Source organism: Neophocaena asiaeorientalis, unplaced genomic scaffold (genome assembly GCF_003031525.2).
Source record: "Neophocaena asiaeorientalis asiaeorientalis breed wild unplaced genomic scaffold, Neophocaena_asiaeorientalis_V1.1 scaffold192, whole genome shotgun sequence".
NCBI lineage: Eukaryota > Metazoa > Chordata > Mammalia > Artiodactyla > Phocoenidae > Neophocaena > Neophocaena asiaeorientalis.
The window spans coordinates 4,280,442-4,303,764 of record NW_020185326.1 but is presented as its reverse complement, the minus strand read 5'-3'; the positions used below and the strand labels follow the sequence as shown (position 1 = coordinate 4,303,764).

General features: G+C 44.9%; 1 protein-coding gene across 1 annotated transcript in view; it reads right to left on the bottom strand.

Annotated features, from left to right (window-relative positions):
* Positions 1 to 23,323, bottom strand: part of GABBR2 (gamma-aminobutyric acid type B receptor subunit 2) — a 354,769-nt gene that overhangs the window by 131,140 nt on the left and 200,306 nt on the right. Inside the window, exon 7 of the mRNA XM_024734390.1 lies at positions 10,574 to 10,810. Coding sequence (XP_024590158.1) covers positions 10,574 to 10,810 — 237 coding nt within the window. The remainder of the gene's footprint in view (positions 1 to 10,573; positions 10,811 to 23,323) is intronic.

The following is a 23,323-nucleotide window of genomic DNA, read 5'->3' as shown; positions in this document are numbered from 1 at the left end:
TAAGTTAGAACACCTGTGTCCAAATCCCAGCTCTTCTCTCAAGAGCTCTGTGACCTTGGGTAAACTATTTAACCTCTCAGTTTCCTTGCCTGCAAAATGGTGATAATAACAGTCTCCACTGTGTGGGGTTATATTAGTTTAGCAGGGCTGCCGTAATGAAATACCACAGACTGGGTGACTTAAAAAGACATTTCTTGTCTCACAGTTCCAGGAGCTAGAGGTCCAAGATCCAGGTGTCAGCAGGGTTGGTTCCTTCTGGGGGCTGTGAGGGAGAATCTGTTCCCCAGCTATTGGTAGTTTGCTGGCAATCGTCAGCATTCCTTGGCTTATAGAGGCGTTGTTCCATCTCTGCCTTCACCTTTGCGTGGGGTTCTCCCTGTGTGCATGCCTGTCTCCAAATTTCCCCTTTTTATACGGACACTAGTTGTATTGGATTATCCTACTCCAGTATGGCCGCATCTTGACTAATTACATCTATAATGACCCTATTTCCAAATAAGGTCACATTCTGAGACACTTTGCATTAGGAGTTCAACATATGGATTCTGGGGGGGACACAATTCAACTCACAACAGGGGTTATTATGAGAACTAAATGAGATAATACATCTTAAATGTATTAAATGCCTAGCATTTAATACATTAAATACCTAGCAGAGTACCCACCATATAGTGAGCACTCAACGCTGTTAGCTATTCCTATTATCATGACATTTGTCATTGCAGTTATGTTACTACAACTACCATGTCATTGAGCCCTCGCTTTGTCTGTTTCTCTCAGGGACCCGGACACAATCTGAACATAGGGTTCTGCTGAAGCTCTCATAAGATGATATACTCCCCGACACTGCTTCTCATAAGGAAACAGCTATTTTTTCCCTGACTTGAGGAAATCACACTTGCAAGCTTTGGAAGGCTGGGCATCAATTCAAACAAATTGCTAAACCACATTATTTTGATCTTTCAAATTTATCTAACAGCAGAAGGAGTAGGTTTCTTCCCCGTGCTGTACATTATCTGCAGTCATTTGTAATTGTGTTTAAATAAACGGGGGGAGAGCGGCCAAGCAGCACCCAAGAACACAGGATTTGGAGACACTTGCATTTAGAATCAGAAGACCTAGGATGTAGATCTGAACAAGGCTCACCAGCTATGCACCGTGGGATCCAAGCATAGCTTTGTCTTGCTGAGCTACAATTTCCTAATTCATTCAGTCAACAAACATGTGTTTCACAGACTAAGAGCCAGTATGATATAAGACACCAGGGGTACAAAGAGGATTACAGGCCCCAGTCCCAGGCAAGGGGCTCAAAGGCTCACTGTCCAGTGGGAAAGGGCAGATGGACACACATATAACCCAGTGCAGAGAGGGGACCATAATATCCTCCACTATTAACATGGGGAGAGTGGTTCCTGCTCTCCCTCCCCTGCATCTCCTATGGTTGTTTGGACAGTTTTACTCCTCTGGCCTGGCCCAGGCCTAGCAGATAGTGGGTGCTGGGAATGCTAGCTGAATTAATAGACCTGACACCTAAATGGTTAAGAACATGGGCTTGTGAGCTGTGACAGGGCGAGAGACAGGCATGGACATATATACACTAACAAACATAAGGTAGATAGCTAGTGGGAAGCAGCCGCATGGCACAGGGATATTGGCTCGGTGCTTTGTGACTGACTGGAGTGGTGGAATAGGGAGGGTGGGAGGGAGGGCGCCGCAAGAGGGACAAGCTATGGGAACATATGTATATGTATAACTGATTCACTTTGTTATAAAGCAGAAACTAACATACCATTGTAAAGCAATTATACCCCAATAAAGATGTTAAAAAAAAAAAACAACAAAAAAAGAACATGGGCTTTTGAGTCAGCCAGATTGGGCAGCTAAACTCTGTCACTGGCTACCTATAGGATGCTGGGTAAATCATTTACCTGCTCAGGCTGTTTTTGTTTGTTTTTTTTTTTAAATAATGATATGGTCGCTGATTATCTAAATCATCAACTCATTTACAAATATTTATTAGGCACCTACTATATCCCAGGCACTCAGTTCTAAGTCTTAGAGATACGGCAGAAAACAAAACAGACAGTGCATAAGTAAAACAGGGCACACGTCAAGTGGGGTAACTATTGTGAAGAAGAACGAAAGGGGTGAGACTGCGATTTTAAATAGGGTGCCAGGGAGGCCACTGCGAAAGTGACATGTGGACAAAGATGTAACATTGGTTAAAGAGCCAGATGCAGCTCATTGGGAGGAGCGCTCCTGGCACTCAAAATTACACATCCCCTGCTGGGTGGCTGTTCTGAGCATCACATTCAAGAACGTGTACAGTGCTCAGGATGCTGCCTGGGATACAGTAGGAGCTCGCATGATGTTAATGAATGTATTGCATTGAGGAACGAAGGAGATAGAGACCATAAGTGTACCCTGAGCACAGGGCAGTCACATCGAGGATTATTATTATAGTTGTTGTTTATTACTAGCAATTAATTACCTCTAGGAAATGCTCCTGACAGTCTGAAGTCACAGAGGGCCCATGAGCAACTCCCTCTCCCTCTCAGGCTCTGGGACTTGAGCCCTAGAGAGATGCTGATGGGAGAGACTGGGGAGGGGGTAAAGGATGGGTTTCTCATCCCATCCCGGCAAGAGCCCCCCATCCCTACCCCAACACACACACACATGTCGGGGAGATTTCCACAACCTGTGTGAAACAGTAACACCAGCTTCAATTATCAGAGCAATAACCTGGGCATTGCTATCAGCTGATTCGAGAACTATAGACCCTGTTAATACTTCTGCTGTCAGTTCTGATAATTTATTGGGTAGAAAAAGTCTTTTTAGCTTATAGAATCCTGGAAGGCAGCAGAGTAGGAGAGTGTGACTGAATTTCTCAATCACGTGCAGATTCAACCCCACAAAGTTAACTCAAGGTTACCAGTGTTTACTGAGCATCTTCCACGTGTAAAGCAGTAGACGAAGTACTGTGGGAACCAGAGGGGTGAAAAACTGTGGTCGCTACAAATCTGGGAGCTGCTAATTCATTGGAGGATATGAATATGGCTCTCCCACAGGCTGACTGCAAGAGGCAGGGGTAGGAGCAGAGTGCAATGGCGTATAAGGGAGATGAGTCCGGAACCCTCTACCTGGTGTGGGGGAGGTGATGGGGGGATTGGTGCTAAACTTAACACAGAGATAACAATTAGCTCACAGTAAAAATTCCTTCTTGAAAATATTTAAATTGTCTATAAAGACACACAAGTGTCTTAGATTGGGTCCCCTAGAAGTACAGCCTAGGACAGGGAATCGTGTGCAAGCAATTGATTAAAGACATGTTCTCAGGAGAAAACTGTAAAGGAGAGAGGAAAAGGGAAGAGGCCAAGCTCCGATGTGTTTTCAGGTGAGGCAAGTCTCAGCCTAATCGTCCAGGGAGCCCTGGAGGCGAATCGCGCTGGTGTCATACCAGCACACCAGCCAGTCATTGCTGCAGGCTGCTGGGGGGTGGGGTGTGAATCCCAGGCACCTCCAGGCCTGGAGGCTCCAATTGCCCAAGGAGTGGGATATTAGCAGGGGTACCTGCACAGCTGGGGGATAGACAAACCTCACCAAACCCCTAAAAGGGATCCCAGAAGGTCTGGCTGGGCACCAACAGCATCTGCTCCGTTAGTTTTTGTGTATGATGCTGAGTGATAATACTTAGGGCCATGGGACTTTGAGTGGCATGGAGCTAGACTAAAGGGAGGAACAGAGGGAAGCCTGTGAGCAGATGCCTTCCACATTTAAGGTGACTATCAAATCCTCAGAGTGAATGTCAGCAGCAGGTAGAGAACTCAAAAGTGTTCCTGCAAACTGAATACAAGTTCATAGATTTGTTTATTGTTGAGAGAATTAAATGAGATAATGTATGTGAAACAGACTGGCACTTAGGAGGTAGAGAATGACTGTTGGACTTGATTACGAACATTCCTTGATTAAGACCCACATAAACTGTGCTTTGAAAAATCACTATTGTAATAGCAGTGGTAGTAATAATAATAATAGTAATGATGATGATGCAGTTATAGGGTACTAAACACAGTCGTTAATTCTCATATCAACCCTATGAAGTAGATTATATTTCCCTGCATAGATGAGGAACCTGAGGCACAGAAAGGTAAACAATTTCCTTGAGGTCACACAGGGAAAGTGCTGGACTGGACCGTGGCCTCCTTTTGCCTGACTTTTCAAATCTACATTTCCTATTACAGTTTTCACTGGCCATGCCCTGGGAAATGTGCATTTTATCTGAGTTTGTGGATGGGCTGCTTAGCCAGGGAATAAAGGGTGAGAGATTAGGTTTCCAAACCAGCTCCTATGTTAATTTTGTGTATAATGCAATACCAGTGGAACTCCCTGGGTCTGGGATGGGGTGGAGACAAGTGGGGTGCAGAGGAAGTTCTGGAAGGGTTTGCTGTTGATCTTGGGTAATGGTCAAGAAAGGCTCATGAAAGAGGGTCTCTTAGAACATAAAACCCTGAGTAGCGTTGGGAGCTAGCACGAGGTCACTGGGACAAGCCCCATTTTCTAGGACATGCAGTTGGCACATCACACTCGTACCACAGCAGAGCTTCTGACAAGCTCTCTAGTGATTGCGTCAAGGATAAAATCGAAACAGGTGGAATCATGAGAGTCCAGGGGACGGAGTCATGACTGGTTGAATGACCAGGCCGCAAAGGGGTCAAATCCTAAATTGGTAGGGTCTTCTCTACCTCTGGATGGAGCTCCTAGAGCTCTGTTTCTTGTCTCACTCAAATTCAACCTAAAAAAAAAAAGTCTATAGGCTAAATGATGATATCAAATATAAGGCACGAATGGGTGGCTGGTGGGAAGCTTCTGTATTGGAGAATAAAACCAGGACCCCAAAAGATCAGAGAGGCAGGAGAGATGGGCCGACTTGAACAAGATGATGTTTAACTCACTCGTGTGTGTGTGTGCACGTGTGCGTGTGAGGAGTGTAGCTTCCTATTTGATAAAAAATCAACTGCACAACTTCAGGGTCACAGTAGGGCCAGGCAACAGTAGTTGTGAAATAAATGGGGCTTCAGCCAACACACGATCTCCCTGGGATGAGGAGCTGGTTGGCTTCCTCTAACCACCTGGTTCCAAGAACTTAGTGACTGCAATCCCAACCAAACTGAGCTTACTCTAGGATGTCCTCTTTTCAGGTAAAATGTTAGCGGGGGAGGAGGGGGGGCAGTATTTGAGTCTTAGCAGAGATAATTTTTTTTAAATCTTGCATAAAAACTTGAAGTTTAAGGGACACACTGGCAAAGGCTGGATTCCCGCTCTTCAGCAACAAACACAAATAGATCAATAAACTCTGAAAATGGCCACCTGCTTGTCTTCATCACCTTCTTGGTGAGATCAATTAGCGATAACAGCTTTCAGAGGTGACCGACTGAACCTAAGGCTGCAGGCCTCTCCTGACAGATGTTAAATTGAGATGTCCAGACTCACAGCTGGTTGAGAGAGGCTGGGCAGAGGGTGAAGATAGGGTCGATTATTTGGAGGAACTCATGGGTCACCCTCTTTGCAGCTGTGACTGCTTCTACATGAGGTCCACCCATAGGGAGTAAAGAGGTGATCACAGGAAATAGTTTAGCAAGAATGGGCCCTCTTCTCACAATCAAAGATATTACCAGCAGCCCTTTCAATTTCTCTATGGCCAGGTGCTCTTGGAAGCCTCACAGCCCCCAGCCAAACCTGGGGTGCATACTCTCAGTGACTTCCCAGAGAAACTATTACACACATTACACCTTCACAATAGGGTATAATGAGATTCTATTAATTTAGGCTCTGTCATAGGCACCACAAAGTAAATATGGTGTCGTTTAAAAAGACAAGCCAGAAGAAACATTTACTAAAGGGGGAATACTGCTGGTTAGAGCCATTGTATCTTGGTCTGACATACTCAAAGGATGTGTCCATTTTGAGATCTGGTACATCACCTTTTTTAAAAGAGACTGGAAACTGAGAGGAATTAAAAAATGATCACCCAAAGAAAATTTAAGCTTTGATTTTTTTCACCTGGAAACTTAGCACATGTTCCGAAGCCAGCTTTGAAGGGTTATGGATATAAGCTTGTGTTGAATTTAGTGCCTCTTTGGTAGAAAAGCCTACTTGGAGGAGTCTATTAAGCCACAGTACATGGCCCTGAGTGCTGGGAAGGGGGGAGCCTGACACTGTACCCTTGCTCCCCAGCACATGGCACAGGGAGAACCTATAGCACAGGCACCTTGCAGTTACCCACACATGGAATTTTGCTCACTGAACTGTGAAAATCGAGGACAGCTCCTTGGTCTTTACTCCCATAAGCAGAATGAAGCTCTCCCTCCAAGGGTGTTGGGTTGACCTTGAACAGTGCCCAGCAATTGTTCATTTACTGTCTCTCCCTGACTGGGCACGGAGCCCTTGAGGGACAGACCATGTTATTCCTCTCTATGCTCCCAGCACAGGGTCTGCTAAGGAGCGAATGAATGGAGGAACAAATACATCTCTGACAGGTTTAAAATCAAAAAGTGTGTGTGTGTGTGTGTGCATGCACGTGAACATACAACAGAGCTCCAAGCAATTCTCAAGGCTGTTACTTGAGACCCACTGGGACTGCTTGTTAATAATGGATATGTTCTGGCGCTACCTCAAAGCCACTGGATCAGAAGTTCTGAGGCAGGGCTAGGAAATCTGAATTTTTAACGAAGCTCCCTGGGAGATTCTCATATACATAGAAGTTTAGGAATCCTTGCCCTAGATGAACGCTGCTGAGCTGGGATTCTCAGAATGCTCTGGGCTTTGGAGACCTAACAGCCAATTCGAGCCTGAGTTTCTGTCACATGTTTGGCAGAAGAAGGGTTTCCAGGTGCGAAAGCATTCTGAAATCTGCAGACCAGAGAGAGGTAATGACAGGGCCAGAACTCAGAACTGTGTACTCAGGGAATCAGAGGTGGCAGGACCCCTAGGCCATCAGTGTGTAGGTGGGGACACAGATCTCGTTCTCCAGTGTTCTCTGAGGAGGGTAGCTGGGAGGAGAGCTCCTTAGAAAATAAAAGAGAGCTGAGCCCCGAGCTAAGCCAGGTTCCTGATCTGGGATGCCTGGAAGAAATGTCTTCTTCAACACGCCAACCGGCAGCCACAGGCCCAGCTCCCAGGCGAGAGTGCCTACTGAATCAATTGAAATTGAGTCAAGGATATAATTAATTTAATGTGTTTAAACGATTTTCTGTATAGTAAACATGCTGAATGAGGGTGACCCAGAATAAAGTGTCTGCCTGAGAGTGGAAAAATGGATACCGTGTGTGCTGTATAATGAAAACCCTTCAGCAAATAGAAAATGCTTCAATTTATTTCTACCTCCTGTTCCTTTCCTAACTCTTTATTTATGGCTAAACTTGGCCTTCCGTGGTCTCCTTGGATCACAGGGACACTTTTTATTTTGTCAGAAGATGGCCTTTTTTCTCTGATCAGAAGACAATTTTAATGAAACCTGTCTACGGCCCAGTGACAAGCACATATTAATATGTGACAAAGGGGATAAGGAGGAGGGGAAAAAAACCCTGAAGAAATGTTTCACTATTACAATCTCTTTCTCAACTAACGGAGGACTTGTACAAGGAGGAGGGAGAGGGCATGGAGTATGGTTGGGGCAGGCCCATCGGAACCACCGTCCTGCCTGAATCAAACCTTCTTTCCGTGTGACATTGAAACTCCCCCTCTGTACCTCAGATACTCATCCACAACCCAAAGGGGATAAATCTGAGGATCTCTAAGATCGCTTTCAGTTCTGACATTTGCTGAATTATGAGTCACAAACCAGAGCCGGCAAAAATATGTGTCAAGGAATTTCCCATTAAAAAGAAACTCATCTTCAAGCTGGGTAAAGCATTTCAGGCAGCCTCATCGAATTGCTCATCAAGTAGGGGTTATGTATTATTTTACAGCACTTAGGAGTAGTTATAAATGATTTCCACCTAAGGTACATCAGGCATCTAGACAATATGCCGAGTTCTAGGATTATGAGAGGCTTTCTAGATTCTGTAGCTCTCTATCCGGCCATTTCAACTTGGGATACTATGAATTCATTCTATAAAATAAGAAACAAAGTGTGATGATGACCTGAAAAAGTGTATCCACACTTTGAGACAGCTTTATCACAATGTGACCGGTGGGACCTCTGGCGAATCCCACCCCTCCCTAAGGGTCAGTCTCTGAATTTGTAACATGGACAGAAAGGACTTCCGAGGTATTTGGTGCTCTGTGGAGCCTTTCTGAGGGAGGGGTATCAGGGGCTGTGGGGCGGGACGTGGAGGGGGCTGATCAGGCAGGGCTTTGGGCTCTTCTTCCATTCACCGGAGAATCTCCTTAATTTATCTTATACACCAGGCACTAGGTAAAATTTTATAACAAAAGGTTCTGAGGATAAAAAAAGAACTTTTGAAACCATTGGGCTAAGGAAAGTTGTTAAAGCTTCTAGTCTGAGTCTAGTCTAGACATGTTTTTGCTGATGACTAATTAGAGCCTTTACTTCTAAACTGTGGAGCAGATGCCCAGGTCTCAGGTCAAGAGAGGCTCTATTCAGGAATGTAGAAATATCCTTCTTACAGCAAACCTCAATGCTCCCCAACGCCCAGAGCAGTGGTTCTCAAACTCTAGTGTGCATTAGAATCACCTGGAGGGTCTGTTAAACCACAGATGGCTGGGCCCCAACCCTGGAGATTCTGACCCAGTAAGTCTGGGGTTAGGCTCAGGAATTTGCATTTCTAACCAGCTCCCAGGAGATGCTGGTACTACTGGTCAAGGTGCACTTGGAGAATCTCATTGGCCTTTAAGATAAAAGCCACCCTCCTTAGCTTTTCCCTACAGAACTGGGCCCCAACTTACCTTCCCAGTCTCATCATCCTCCCGTCCAATATTCCCGACAAAGTAACCGTCCCTGCTGCACGCGTGCATCTTTCCCGTGCTCACCATGCCCCATCTGGCTGGACCGCCAGCCCCTCTCTGCATGTCTAAGGCACAGCTCAAATGCTGCCACTTCCAAAAAGGCTTCCATGACTATTTCATCAAAAGTCACAGAAATCCCTCTGGGCTCACACAGTCTCTCCTATGGTGCTGAGCACTTTTAAGCTCTTCCTGTCATTTGAGTCCAGGTCTCAACCCTGTATCTGGACCACAGGCTCCAGGACAAGGAGCCCATTTTACTACCTTGGCGTCCACACCACAGTCTACACTCAGCACCTGCACAAGCCCTGGCCTGTCAGACCAACAAAGCAAGCCTGAGCGTACGCACAGAAGAACACGAACATGTAAGAAATACACAAATCATCTCATCTTATTTACTCCCAAGAGAGACTGATTCTCTAAATGACTCTTCAAATTAGAACAAAGGACAGCACTTTAGAGTCCATTTCAACCTATTCTTTAAGCAAATTTTCCTTATTTTCTGGGAGCAGAGTCAGTGACAAATACATCATCATGAGACATGAATAACTACCATTTATGGCCATTACCAGAAGGTAGTGTGATGCAGCCATTAAGAGCTAGACCCAGGTTCAAATCCCAGCTCTACCTCTGATTAGCTGTGGTACTTAAATGCTCTGAGCTTCAGGCTCCTCACATTTATGGGATGATAATAGCACCTACTTCCTACAGATGGCATACAGATGCAGTGGGACCATTATTAACTACAACCACCACTAGCATTTACTGAGTGCTTACACGGGCCTAGCATTAGGCATACATCATCGAGCTAATCTACATAAAGTGTACCCACGTTTTCAGACAGCTTTGCCACAATGCTACTGGTGGGACCCCTGGCAAATCTCATCCCGCTCTAAGGCTCAGTCTGTGAATTTGCACCATGGACAAAAAGGACTTCTGGGGTATTTGGTGCTCTGTGGAGCCTTTTTTGAGGGAGGGGTCTCAGGGGCTGTGGAGAGGGACATGGAGGGGGCTTAGCACATATCTAGCACATAATAAGCATTCAAGAAATAACAGTGATTCTTATCACGGCTAATTTTCCAGCTTTCTGCACAAGACAGATATTATTATCCCCATTTCCCAGCTGAGAGCCTTGAAGCTCAGAGCAAGTAGCTTGCTCAACAAACACTAGCAGTTTTTAATTTGTAACACCTAATCTTTATGACTACTTTGCCAGGTAGGTATTATTCCCATTTTGGGGATGAAAATTCCGTGGTCTGAAGATGGAAACTTGAAAGTGAAGGCTCAGGATTTGAACCTGACTTTGGGTCTAGAGCTTCTGCTGGCCCACCCCACCCCTCCACCTGGTGGATTCCACCTGCTCTGTGTGCGGTCAACTCACTATGGCCTTTCTAATCCATGAGTTATAGAGAAGTAGTTTCTCAACATGTCAGAGAGCGTTACCGCATGTGCCCGTTTCAGCAGCCCTGCAATCGTAAAGCCCACAGGAAGTTATTTCAACAATTGAGGAAATGGACTGTATATCAGAGGGCCTGTGACACAGCCCCTCTTGCCTTGTATGTCTCTAACGGGCACTAAGGAAAGCAGAGCCCAGGGGCCTGGGACTGACCGTGACCCCGAAGAAGTTGGTCTCGTTCATGGCGTTGAGGATGATCCTGCCCAGTGTGTGGTCCGTGTAGTTGAAGTCCTGGATCCGCTGGTGCCGGCTGCTGGCATGCAGCGTCTCCATGGCCCTCTGCAGCGTCTTGGCAATGACCCAGATGCCATCGTAGGCGTACCCATGGAACTTGCTGGGCCCCACGCCTGACCGCTTGTTGTTGTACTCTCTCTCATACTGCTGCGGCGTCTGGAAAACAAGGAGACCAGGGGACACCAGGTTATAGCCAGCAGGGACATCAGGCACACAGTGCTGAAAGCTGACACTCCCCAAAGCTTACTGTGAGCCAGGCATGGTGCTAGGCTCTTAAATGTGCCTTATCTCATCTAATCCCCACAACAACCCTGTACGGTGGTACTATTCTTATCTCCATTTACTTACAGATGAGAAAATTGACTCAGGAAAGTCAACTTGCCGAGGCCCAAGTGAGTGGCGGGGCTGGTATCTGAACCCTGGCTGTCTGCCAAGACTAGGCTGAAGGAAAAATGCACTCTAACAGGCCTCCCCCTGACATTTGCAGGGCCTAGAGCTAGAGCATCAGTGAAGGCCCACATACCATATGTCTAAATATTAAGTTACAGGCAAGCAAACCAATTGTTCAGTAAAATATTTTCTATCTTTCCATCATAATGGGTTAAAGGAAGGTAAATATATCTTCCTTAGGATCTGGAAGGCCAAGTTTGAATTCAGAAGTCTGGGGCCCCTCAGAGCTTCAGTCCGGGCACAGTAGCACAAGGGGGCTGACCTTGCTCTGTGGTCCACCCACCCTCTTCTCTTCCCACCTGGCTCCACCCCACAGGCCAGCCAAGCTCAGTCCACACTTCCTCCCCCTTCCAGCATCAGTAGCCCCTTGACCACCCCAGAAGCTCAGTCCTCCCTAAAGAGGCTCTTTGGACCCTAGATGTGGCTCCAGGCATTTGGGCATGGAATTCAGGGCATGGCCTTAGGAGGGGGAAAGCGGTATAGGCTCCAGGTGGGCAGGGCCCCATGGCCTTGTGAATTCTGAACCCCATGGGGTCTGAGTGAGGTCCGCTTAGAGCATGGGGCCCAGGGCAGGTCCTAGTTGCCCAGGTGTAAGGTCTCTTCTGACCTCTACATTGTACCCTTCCCTTTCATCTTCCATAATATAGTAGGGTCTGTGAATAACTCAGCATTTAAAAAAAAGAATTTTTTTCTCCCATTGAGCTGACTTTCATAAAAGAATTTCATTGGTAATATTAACATTCTGATTGAGGCCACAAAGTAATGAAACTGCCTTTTTACTCTAGTCCCTGAGGCTTATAGATCCAAATGAATGCCGCTCTAGGGGAACCCATTACCCTCAGCCCTTCTGTGGGCTTTTTCTCAAATCACTTCTAAACTTCCCTGCCAGAAATGTCATCAGAGCCCACAGCTTAGTCTTTGGAAGAACACTCCTTGGGCACAAATCACACATAGAAACCATCAACTCACTGTCAGTTTATACCAGAAAAGGCCCTTAGCAATGGTCACACACGCCCCCTCAACCTGCAGCTGGAGACACAGAGAGGTCTAGAGATTTGGCCAAGGTCACACAGCGTGTGTGTGTGTGTGTGTGTGTGTGTGTGTGTGTGTGTGTGGCTAGACTGGTCCCATTCTAGCTTTGCTGCTTCTCTCATGTTTGACTTTTGAAGTCATAACTGCCTTCCACCCCAGGTTGTTTGGGGCCAGGTCTAGTGCCCAGGGAGGGTGGTGAACTTGAGCCATAGAAGGCTGGGTTGTTCCATGGCTGGAGCTCAAGTCCCTTGCCCTTGGCTCAAGGTTTAGCAGAGCCTGGGTTCAGCCAAGCCCTTCCAGAGGTGGAACCTGCAGGCGACCAAATCAGGAATCTGCCTGACCAAATGTGATTGGTGTCCCAGCAACAAATCCACTGCCTTTTTTTTTTTTTTAAATCATTTGGCTCCTACTGGATGGCTCAGGTTTTATCCATTTATAACTTCCTTTGGAAATGCATCACATCCAGCCATCACTATTCTGTTCATCACTCAAAATACCCGGCAGAAGCTCTTCAATTCCAAGGGTTCTTCAAGGAGACAGCACCGTCTCTAGCCCAGCCCAGCTTCTTGAGCCCCTCCTCACAAAAAACTGCACCCCTCCACCCATCATCCTTCGCCGTCTCACTCCTCATCAGGGAGCATGAAACAGTCCATTATGAAACTCTCTCTTCCCTAAACCTTTTGTGTCCTTGGATCACACCAAGTCTGTTTGCAGCTTGGGGCTGTTGCACTAGATGCTTCCTCTGCCAGAAAGCTTCTTCCCCAGCTCTCACGTGATATTCTCGGCACACAAATTTTAACATGTGTCATTCCCCCCGCCCCGCCCCAGGCATTCTCTATCCACGGGTTTTATCTTCTTTATTGCACTTTTCACTTCCTGCAATTTACCTACCCACAGAATTAAGCTCCATGGGGTCAGGGATGTTATCTGTTTTGACCACAGAACCCAAAACAATACCTGCAGAGACCCTTTCTAAGAATCAGTTACTCCATCTGAAAAGCAAGGAGGTTGGACTAGGTGACCTAGAAGCTTCCTCTTAGCTATCGAGGCAGGAGCCTGGCACGGTGGTAAGAACACAGGATTTGGAAGCAGGCCGACCTGTCCTCTAGCCCCAGCTCTGTGGTTTACTAATTGTGACCTGAGGCATGGATCCTATCTCCTCCAGGTCTCTGCATCCTCCCTTGCTGGGTGGCCATGAGGGTTCCATGAGATGAAGTGTGCAGAGCGTCAGTCCTGTGTCCAGGACGTGGTAGGTGCTCCACAAACGACAGCCACTACTATTAATAGTACAGGTGGTTGTTCACCTGGCCACCTGGCACAGCTGCTCACCCAGGACACCCTGAAGGCCCAAGACTATGCCTGTGCTGATAGTGGTTAACAGCCCTCCAGTGCATGGATGTCCTACCTTTAGTTCCTTAGGTAATTTCCAATTATTGGACATTTAGTCTTTTCTTAATTGTTCCAAACTACAGAACTGCAAAAAAGCATCCTTGTATCTAAATTTTCTGAACACAGACTGGTAATTATTTTTTCAGAAGAAATTCCCAGCTGTGTAATTGCAGAGGCAAAAGGTACAAAAACCTTAAACGCTATTCACACATATAAAGGGCCAAATTATCCTCCCCAAATATGAAAAGCTAGAATTCCACTCTGTATGAAAGTACCCATTTCCTTGCATCCTGGACCACAATAGGTATTTCAATTTTTAAAATCATTGTCAGTTTCTTAGGTTAAGGAAAAAAAGTACATCTCATTTTAATTTGCATTTCTCTGATTAATGATGAACAGTGAGCTCCTTTCACATATTGATGGGCAACTTTCACTTCCAAGGTGCGTTTCCTCTTCTTGTTACGGTGAGAGTCACAACTTTTAAGGATGCTTTGTTTCAATGCATCCTTGTTATTTTTCCATCTTTCACTATTTGGCTATATTTTTCTTTATTTTAAAAGGCGATTTAGGTCTATTTCAGGCTATTAATTCAGCTATTGGCTATTTTTTTTTTTTTTTTTTTTGTAGTACGGGGGCCTCTCTCTGTTGTGGCCTCTCCCGTTGCGGAGCACAGGCTCCGGACGCACAGGCTCACGGCCATGGCTCATGGGCCCAGCCGCTCCGTGGCATGTGGGATCTTCCCGGACCGGGGCACGAACCCGTGTCCCCTGCATCGGCAGGCAGACTCTCAACCACTGTGCCATCAGGGAAGCCCTGGCTATTTTTAAAGTATTAAAAATTTACTTGAATGTCTATTTATCTAATTAATTGTTTAAGCACAAAAGGAATGAGGCCCCTTTGACCTCTTCTCTCCCAGATTTTGCTGCTATGAGTCTTGCTCTGATGCAGGCAAAGGCATCCAAGGGCTGGTAGTGTCTCTTTGAGTCCTGTTTGTTCAACCTGATGATTACATTCAGATGACATTTCCAGACTTCTTCCCTATCCAGGATATGCCACTGGGGCATCCTTAAAGGTTTCTGTGACCCTCTTAAAGTTGGAGGGGGGAGTCAGACCTGAGGGGAACAGACACAGTATGGTCTCATCAGGAGGTAAATGAGTGTGGTTTTTTAACTTCTTTGATATAGTTTATTGGTGATGTTTTTTGTGTGTAGACAGTAGAGGGGATCAAGATCAGACTGTTTATTCAGTTTGACATTGGGACCAACACAAGCCCCTATATATTTTTTAATATGTACCACTTGTAAATCCCTATCTTTTCTATCTCATAAGACTGTTCTTCATCCAGGGGAAAGGCGGGTGGAAGACCCTGGCAATGTGGCTGTTTACCTCACTTCTGTGGGTAGAGTCCTTGGAGTGGGACACCAGTGTAGCTTAGCTCTGAAAGGTGACCTCATTTTGCAAGCACCACGTTGAAGTCATTGCTACCACACTATATCCCAGACCATTCATCACTGTTCCCAGGTGAAGCCGGCACTGATCTCCCTCAGGCAAAACAATGACAGCAGGAAGAAACACTCTCACAATTGTCTGAGCAAAAGTAATAGCTGTTCTTAAAGCAGGTCTCCAATTATTCAGGGCACAAGAATTTCTTCCACTGTAAAGCAGACACTGAAAACTGATTGATTACTCATTCTCTGAGTTCAAGTTTACCATGAGAAGCTAAAAGTTTCTGAGAAAATAACTTTATATAGAGAGTCCCAATTACTGACATGTTGTGTTCCACATATTTTTGAAAGGCAGTTGTTGGAACTTGGAACATAGTTTCATACAGAAACTGTGTTATAAATAGTGGTTAGGTTCCCAGGCTAGCCCACATAAGCTTGCTACCCCACAGTATGACTAAACTTTATGGGTCTGTCATTCCAACAGAACCAAGTCGAGTCCTGCTTTCTAGGAGAGGTGAGGCTCATGGACAGAAAAGAGGAGAAAGGGGAAACATCTCCTTCCACATCTCCAATTGCCACTCCCCAGACTGGAAAAACTGGCAGAGTCTCTCTCTAGCATCCCTTGTGGGATGCTGGAACCACAGTCTCATTTGGAAGGTACACTAGGGGACAGTCTAGTGGTTCTTTTACTCCAGTCTGTAGGTCACCCAGGGAGCCTGTTAAAAGTGCAGATGCCAGGGCCCTACATTTTGTTTATTGTGTCTGTGGGATAACTTGGGCATCTGTATTTTTTTAAATCCTTTAAGATTTCAAAATACATAAATTGGTTACCACTGATTAAGTCCCTCTCACAATCTGATTCTTGGATTTTCTCAGTAGCAACTTCCAGGTATTTGTTGAGCCTTTTCTGAGACTCCTCCAGCGTTGGGAAGGTCACTATGTCTTCAGGGAGAGTCTTCCACTTAAGGGATGCCTGACGTCTATGAGACTAGTCTTCTGGATACAGAGTTTACACCTATCTCCCTGTAACTTGCTATGTCTTCCTGTGGAGCCACAATGAACCTGTATGCTCCCTCTTATCCACAACAGCACCTCAAATTGCTGAAGTCAGTGACATGCTTACCCTGTCCCCAATATGCTATTCTTCACTTTTTAAGCAAAAGAGTCTCAGGTCAGACTTCTACTCTGACTATGATGAAATAAATTATGTCAGACAAAAGCTCTCATGAAGAACATTAAGGAAAGCAGCATAAAATATAAAAATAGCTATCCAAAGGTATCAGAAAGCAACCAGGACATCTAGGACTTGAGGAACCAAGATTCTGGCGAGAAGAGAAGTGTTTTGAGAAGAGTCCAACATTCTTTGCTGCTTCCCCTGGAAGCATTTCCTGATTTGTAAGTGGGAAGGTTAGTTGTAGGAATAGAAAACACTGGATCAGAGTTTTCAGCAGTCCCTCAGAGATGGGAAGACAAAAAAACTATAGTTCAGGGTTATCAGGGTAGCAAGGCTTATAGGCAAAGGTCTCAGAGGAAGAGGAACTACAGAATACCAGTATGCAGACTGACATTTACACTTGAAATATTCGGTGATAACTAAGCTGCATAAAGCAAGAGGCTGAGAAGCCAAGCAAAAAGTGGTGGCTAAGGGGTTAAGGAAGTAAGCAGACATGTTTGGAGTTTCATGGCATTAGGAAGACAAAAATTGGAATCCAGGGCCAATCCAGTAAACACCCCAGGATTTGAGAATGCTGAAGGACAGACAGGAGTAAGGGCAAACTAAAGTAGACCAGCCCTTGTGAAAACTAAAACCAAGCTTGGAATCATCTCAATTCTTTATTGGATAAAGTGATCTGCTCCTATTCTAACAGCTTGCTTGAAGCGAAATAAATCTTCTCTGGAGAAAGTAATGCCATCTGTAGCTTCTTTAATTTTTCATAACCAATTTAATGAATTAAACTTACTAGGTACGCCAGGTGATAGGATCAAATTTAAAAAAGAACAAGAAAAAAAGAAGGAAAGAAGGAAGAAAGAAAGAAAGGAAGGAAAGAAGAAAATAGGCAATAGAAGCAGACCCACAGGTGATCCATATCTTGAAGTTATTAGACATGGACTTTAACATAGCAGGTTTATATGTTCAAGAAAATAGATAAAAGATATAGAATATCACCAGAAAACTGGAAGCAATGAAAGAAAAAAAGAATAAAATGAAAATCCCAAAAAAATTTAAAAATACAACAACAAATGAAACTAAGAACTCAACAGATGGATGAAGCAGCATATTAGACACAGCAGAAAGTAGGTTAGTGAACTGGAAGAAAGGTTAGTAGTAAATATTCAGACTGAGGCACAGGGAGGAAAAAAGGATAGAAAACAGGAAATGAACATAAGAGATATATGGAATGTGTTGAAAAGGTATAGCACATGTATAACTGGTGTCCTAAAATGTGAGGAAAGAGAGGATAGGTAGAAGCAATATTTAAGAGATATTTTCCTAGAATTTCCCCCAATACATATCAATCCACTGATTCATGAAGTTCCATAAAGCTTAAACTCCAATCAAGATAAACCCAGGGGCTTCCCTGGTGGCGCAGTGGTTGGGAGTCTGCCTGCCGATGCAGGGGACGCGGGTTCGTGCCCCGGTCTGGGAGGATCCCACGTGCCGTGGAGCAGCTGGGCCCATGAGCCATGGCTGCTGAGCCTGCACATCCGGAGCCTGTGCTCCACAACGGGAGAGGCCACAACAGTGAGAGGCCTGCGTACCGCAAAAAAAAAAAAAAAAAAAAGATTTAGAGAAAAAAAAAAAAAAGGATGCATGATCTTCAAAATAGCAACAATAAGGCTGATGGCTGATTTAACAGAAACAGTGGATGCCAGAAGACAATGAAATGACATCTGAAAGTGCTAAAAGAAAATAACAAACCATCTAGAATTCTACACCTAGTTAATATATCTCTCAATCTTAAAGATGAAAGAAAATTTTAGACAATCAGAAACTGAGAGAATATGTCTCCAGCAAACCCACAGTAAAAGCAAGACCAAGAGTTGTTCTTCAGGCAGAAGGAAAGTGATCATAAACAGAACACAAATGAAGGGAGGAATGAAAAGTAATGGGAAGTGTAAATATGTGAGTAGATCTAAAATGGAACATGACATCAGGTTCAAGGACACCCAAGAAAATCTCAGAGAAGAAGAGGGACTTAACACTACCACCCATCAGGTCTTATAAAACTTCAATTATTAAGGCAGTGTGGTATTGGTTAAAGGGTAGGCAAATAGAACAATTGAAGAGAACAGAAAGTCCAGAAACAGACCCACACTATATATACTCATTTAATTTATGATAAAGATGATACTATAGCATGGGGGGGTAAGGAGGATTTTCAATAAATGGTTCTGAATCAATTGGTTATCCATATGGAAAAAATTAATCTTGATCTTACCTTAGACCTTACATAAAATCAATTTCACGTGAATTCTATATCTAAAAGTGAAAGGTAAAACAAGCTTCTAAAAGACAAGATCGAAAAATATCTTTATGAGCTTGGGTGGGTAAAGATGCTTAAACAGGACACAAATGATATAAGTAATACATATAACTGTCTAAGAATTCATACCCAGAATACAAAAAGAACTTCTACAAATCAATGAGAAACAGGCAGAGAATCCAAGTGGAAAAAATGGGCAAAAGACTTGAATAGGCAGTTTATAAAAGAGGATATCAAAATGGTCAATAATGATATGAAAAGATCGACAACTTCATTAGTCATCAAGGAAATGTAAATTAAAACAAAAATGAGATACCACTACTCGCCCACTATATTGGCTAAAATTAAAAAGCTAACAATGCCAAATGTTGGTGAGCATGTGAACCAACTGGAACTCTCAATCACTGCCGGTGGGTGTGTAAATTGGTATAACCACTTTGGAAATCCGTTTGGTGGTGTCTACTAAAGCTGAACATATGTATTCCCTATGACTCAGAAATTCCACCCCAAGCATGCACCCAATAGTAATGTGCACATATATTCACTGAAATACATCAAACACCTATAAATAAATCAAATAAAATACATGCAAGAGTTCCACACAAAAAATTACAAAACATTTCTGAGAGAAACTGAATGGATGGGAAGACCCTATATTACAAAGACGTCAGTTTTTCCTAAATCAGTCTATAGATTCAGTAAAATCCCAACAACAAACCACAGCAGATTTGTGTGTATAAACTGACTCACTACTCCTTTCTCCTGCCCATAAGGCTGCTGCGCTGATGGAGGAAGAGAACTACAATTTGTTGAGCATCTATTGTGTGCTTGGCACTCGGCAACATATTTTCCTCTGTATTACCTCATTTAATCCTTCTAAATCTGTAAAAGAGATATTATTACTCCAGTATAATGAGAAACAATTTCAGAAAGGCCAAATGACTAGCCCAATGTCACTGCATCACTATTGATTAGGTTCAGTTGAATAAAACAGAAAAAAAATGATCACTGACTTAAATGAGATAGTTCATTTCTTTCTCACGGAAAAGATGCTCATGGGTAGGTGGTGCAGGGTTGCTATGGCAACTCCACAGTGTAACCAGGGACCCAGGCTCTTATCTTTATGCTCTGCTATCTTAGAATAAAGTTTCCTTCTCAAGGTCACCTCTTGATCCAAAATAGTTGCTATAACTCCAGCCATCCCATCCATATTCCAGCCAACACAAAGGAGAAGGAAAAAGAAAGGCAAGCTCTCCCCTTAAAGGAGATTTTACAAGTCTTGTATAATACTTCTACTTAAATCTCATTGGCTAGACTTAGAATCCTGGCTGTATCTAGCTACATGGGAGGCTGGGAAATGTACATTTTCAGATGGGTGGCAACATACCCAGTTAAAAACAAGAGTTATGTTACTGAGGGGGAAGAGGGGCTATGGATGTTGCATGAACAACTATCTGTCTTCCAGAGTCACTCAGTTGGGAAATGGTGGGGCCAAGATTCACATCTAACCAGTGCCAAAAGGCCACCACACCCTTCTTCCCAAGCCCATATTCCTTTGCCGCACCGCCTGTCTCCCAGGGATGTGGTACTTAGGGAAGCAGAAGGGAACAGGAGCTTTGTGGGGAAGGTGAGGGCAGAGGCAGCAGCACTGTAAAGCTCGGCTACCTGGGGAGCACCTCTACTTTCCCATGGCACCTTCCCTTCCTCCTCTCTAGAGCCCAGGGCTTCCCTAAGAGCCCCAGGTTCTTTGTTATGGCGCTCTGATGGCAGTGACAATGAGATGGCTGCAGCTTTTCCCAGGTCATTGCTCTAAGTTGAGGACTCACTAGATTTCTGTTTCCTCTTGTTCTGCTGTGTTGGATAAATAGTTGTGGGTGGTCACAGAAGCTTCTTGCCGGAAAACATTACAAAACTCTTCCAAAGAATGAGCCTGTGCCTTTGATGGAGGGTTGGGGCCCACTTCTGAGATTCCCACTGATTCCACGGTTCTGTGAACTTTTCCATCTGGTGCCTTGGCCCAACTCTGTGTGTCTCAGCAGGAGAATGGTAACGGGAAGAATGTCCTTATTAGAGAGGCTGAGACATCACTGGAATTTTACACCAGAACTGTAAATGCTCACAGTGGAAACAAACCCAGTGGGACGCTGAAAAGTGAAAGCCGACACTGGAAATCACCAATGTCAACAGAGTCACTTTGGGGAAATAGAGTGGTGATGGGGAAGTTTAACAAGGAGAAAGAGCCTTTAGGGCCAAAGCAAGTATCCAGAGGCTGTTTACGTGAGGTTCTGAAAGACTGAGCTCTGAATGTACTCGGGGAAGCCCAAAGGTCTGCACTTGTCCCATCACTGGAAATTCCAATGGGAAGGGACTGATGAACGTGCTCGGGAGGGAGACCATGACCTTGTTATTCCTCCTACCAGAAATCTCCTGGGTACCCATGAGCAAGCTGGGGACAGCTTGGCACCAGAGACAGGCATATGGAAGAGGCAACCACGGAGAATGCATTTCAAGAGGGGCCACTGTTGCACCTGATTATGTGACTTTATCAGGAGTTACCTTTATCCTGGGGGTTCCAGGGTTTAACATCATAACCATATCACACAGCTTGCTGTAATAACTCAATACCATACTTACAGAGAATTTTGCTGTGAAAGGACGCCAGGAGCTACATGGTCCAAATCTCTCATTTTCAGTTGAGGAAACTGAGGCCCAGGGATGGTGACTGTCTAGCTGAGGTGGCAGATTAACTGGTGACAATGCCAAGATTTGTACTAGATCTGATTACCAGACCCATACTGTCCTGTTCTGCCACTTACTAACAGGCCCGCTAAGAAATCACAGAAAGGGCTGATTTGGATGTGCTCTGCCCCTAAGCATGTCACATGTCTAGAGGGAGAGCATGGTAGAGGGGAAGGGGCAGTGAGTGGGGACTTAGCAGTCCTGGCTTCCACTCCTGGATCTGTCCCTGACCTGCTGGGTGACTGTATCAGTTTCCTGGGGTGGCCATAACAAATTTCCATAAACTGGGTGGTTTAAAACAACAGAAATTTATTTGCTCCTAGTTCTGGAGGCCAGGAAGACCAAAACTAAGGTGCTGGCAGGGTTGGTTCCCTCTGTAAGCTCCAAGGGGAATCTGCTACCGTGCCTTTCTTCTAGCTTCTGGTGGCTGCCAGCAATCCTTGGCATGCCTTGTCTTGTAGACGCATCACTCCAATCTCTGCCTCCGTCTTCATGTGATCTTCCCCAAGTGGCAAAACTCCCTCTGCCTTTTTCTTATAAGGACACTTGTCATTGGATTTAGGGTTTACCCAGGTAGTCCAGGATAATCTCATCTCAAGATTCTTAAATTAATTACATCCACAAAGACCCTTTTTCCAAATAAGGTCACATTCACAGGTTCTAAGTGTTAGGGCCTGGACATATCTTTTTAGGGGCCACTTTTCAACCCACCACAAGGAACCTGGGTATGCCCTTCCGCTTTCTGCTCCTCAGCTTTCCTATGTGTAAACAGTGAAGATGGCAAGAGTCCACTGACTTGCTTCTATACGTGTTTGCTTGTCTTCATGGATACTGATGGACCCCAGAACACAGGCATCGACCCAGCAGCCTGTGCCATGCTGACATGGTCCCCAGCAGTCACATACCCCGCAAAATCAAATTCAAGAACTATTTCATGACTTTCTAGAACTTCCTTTAGCCATATATTCTTGAAGATTGGTTGACGAAGTTGGCTTGTGGTCATACCACAAATACGAATGCCTTATCAACTCTGGGCCCTACATCCTGGGGAGAGAGCACTCAACAAGAGGAAGTGCAGAGCATGGGAAGGGGCTTGATGAACACAACCTGTGCAGGGCAAGGACCAGGGGGAGGTGAGTGACGCCCTCCCTTCGGGGGCAAAATGGAAGAAGGAGCCAAAACCCTCAGTAATCAAGATTAAAAAATCAAAACTAATGCAAAAAAAAAAGAATCCACGATGAGCAAAATTTTAAATAAAGACAAGATGTGTTCTTATAATTATGTGACTCAAATCAGTTCACCCTAATCTTGGTTTGTGGATCTTGTCTTTATTTAAAATTTTGATATTTTGTTCATCATGGATTTTTCCATTGAGGTCTTTGGCACCCCCTTAAATTTTGCCCTTAGTCCTGGCCCTGGAACTGTTAAGTTACAACTGGAGGGATGGGCCCTATAGGGACAAGGGATGGGGACCAGTGGGGAAAATTAGGGAACAAGTAGTGATTCCTGTGCTACTGGAAGGATCTGAGAGTCTGATGAGAGAGGCTGGTCTACATGACCTCTAGGAGAGTCCTAAACCCTCTGAGTCCAAGAGGCAAAGAGTTTCAGATTTCCCCGTGTAACTTCAATTATCTTTTGACCTTGAGATAATATAAGAAATGCTGCCTCTTGTCTCAAAGACTGTGGGACAGGGACTAGGTCGCCTGGAATTTCAGAAGCTGCCCCAAGCTGGGAGTCTGCCTGGCTCTGCTCTGATGGTACTGCTCCATCCTGGAAGGCCCAGGAGTGGGTGGCCCACACTGTGAGACGAAATGAACAGCCCCAGGAAGAGCCCCAAGGTGTCCATACATGGGCACAGTGATATGGGGGTGAGGTCAGCCTCCTCACCAGGCCCAAATTTAAAAATTTAAAATTAAAAAGGAAAGTCAGTGACCTGGGAGATGTTATCAAGTCAAAACATTTACTCTGAAAAAACACTACAAAAAATGATCTTCCCAAAATGCATTCCTGTGCACATGCTCACATCTGTGCATGGCTCGCCCACCCCGGGGAACACTCACGCTCCTTGGAACGACATTTGAGGCCCTTGGGGCGTCTCATGGCCCTTACCCCCACTCAGCTTCACAGAT